The sequence below is a fragment of the Microtus ochrogaster genome, linkage group LG2 (genome assembly GCF_000317375.1).
Source record: "Microtus ochrogaster isolate Prairie Vole_2 linkage group LG2, MicOch1.0, whole genome shotgun sequence".
NCBI lineage: Eukaryota > Metazoa > Chordata > Mammalia > Rodentia > Cricetidae > Microtus > Microtus ochrogaster.
In genome coordinates, this window is record NC_022028.1 from 3,795,817 (window position 1) to 3,797,627 (window position 1,811).

General features: G+C 48.5%; 1 protein-coding gene across 1 annotated transcript in view; it reads left to right on the plus strand.

Moving 5' to 3' along the window:
* Rrp36 (ribosomal RNA processing 36) overlaps nt 1–1,811 on the plus strand; it is a 6,609-nt gene that overhangs the window by 1,300 nt on the left and 3,498 nt on the right. Inside the window, exons 2-4 of the mRNA XM_005359738.2 lie at nt 445–580; nt 706–772; nt 842–946. Of these exons, the coding sequence (XP_005359795.1) occupies nt 445–580; nt 706–772; nt 842–946 (308 nt within the window). The remainder of the gene's footprint in view (nt 1–444; nt 581–705; nt 773–841; nt 947–1,811) is intronic.

Sequence of the window (1,811 nt, forward strand, 5' to 3'; positions counted from 1 at the left end):
TGGTCTACAAGAGCTAGTACAGGCACCAAAGCTACAGAGAAACCCTGTCTTGAAAAACCAAAAAGAAAAAAAAAGAAAAGAAATGGGCTGTGGATTGATTTACCTCTGTCTCTACAAGATATATCAAGTAGCCAACATTATTGGAGAGTTGAATGTCAGTGTAGCAGCATTGCAGCCTGTGCTGCTCAGCAGCAGTAAGACGGCTGCTGTGATGGAGAAGGTTGGAAAGAATGGAGGAGAATGAGTCTTTGCTGTCTGGGCTTGCGTGTGTGTGTACCACCTTATTCATTCTGTTCTCTGCCTAACCATGGTGACTCCAGGCTCTAACTCCAGTTGTCAGGCTTGGCAGGATGTCCCTTCATCTGCTGAACCGACTCTCGGCTGATGAAGTCTTTGCTGCTGTTGAGAGGGACTGCTATGAGTTGTGCCCTTCCCTTCCCGCAGACACGTCTGACATGTCCTTTGAGGAGCTGCTGGAGTTGCAGAGCCGAGGGGGACCCAGGGCGTGCAAACAGTTGGCTGGGAGAAGCACTCCGAAGCAAAGCCCCAGACAGCCTGTGTGTGTTGCTGATAAGCACCGGTGAGGAGCATGCCCTCAGAGCCAAGATACTCAGGACCTTGACTCAAGTCTTTTCCTGGGTGGGAAGACTCCGGTCTTTGACCAGGATTACAGTGTATTTACCCTGACCTTTCATTGCTCCTTAGGCCTCTGGAAATGTCAGCCAAAGTCCGAGTGCCATTCTTACGCCAGGTTGTTCCCATCAGTAAAAAGGTGAGGAAAGGGCCGGGAGTGAGCACTTCCTTAGAGAAAGGAGACTGAACAAGCTGTTTATTCCCAAAGGTAGCCCGGGACCCCCGCTTTGATGATCTGTCAGGGGAATATAACCCTGAGATATTTGACAAGACTTACCAATTCCTGAACGATATCCGAGCCAAGGAGAAAGTGGTATGTAATATGAAGCTGGTTTATCCATTCCTGGGGGTGGGGGCTGGAGCACATGTTGGACAGTCAGGAATGAGACTGGAAGCATGTTGGCAGGCAGATCTTTCTGCTCTTCGTTGGTCCATCAGTTTTGTGGCCGTGTGATCAAGTTGCTCAGCCCCCTTTGCTGCGGTTCTTTTTAAGTGAATATATTTTTAAGTTGATTCATAGTATTTAGTAACATTTGTGGGGTAGGATAGCATTTCAGTCTGTGTATTTAGTGTTTTAATGATCAAGATAATTGCTCTAGGTATCACTTCTCGCATAGAATCATCTCTGTGTTGGGAACAGTCAAAATCTCTTGTTGGCTATCCTCAGTTAAGCTAGGCTTAGCAGCATATATCTCTAATCCCTGCTACTTTGGGATGTGAGGCAGGAAGCAGGAAGAATTTGGGCTACCTTGGGCCATGAGACCTTATCTCTCTATCCTCCAGAAAAAGAAGAGTGAACAGAACCGTAGATTGAGTTACTTGTCAGCCTTAGTTATCTGGTATACTGCCAAACCCTGGAAATCGTCCTCCTTGTCCAGCTGCAGCCCTGTGCTGGACGACTGAGTCTCTGCCTGTCCCCCCTCCCCACACCCTCCACAGGCTCTCAGCCGCTGTTCTGTACTTCCTTGAAATTGACTATGACATCTGCATATAAGAACATGAGACTGCCGGGCGGTGGTGGCGCACACCTGTAATCCCAGCCCTTGGGAGGCAGAGACAGGCGGATCTCTGTCAGTTCGAGGCCAGCCTGGTCTACCAAGGGAGTTCCAGGACAGGCTCCAAAGCTACAGAGAAACCCTGTCTTGAAAAACCAAAAAAAAAAAAGAACATGAGACTGC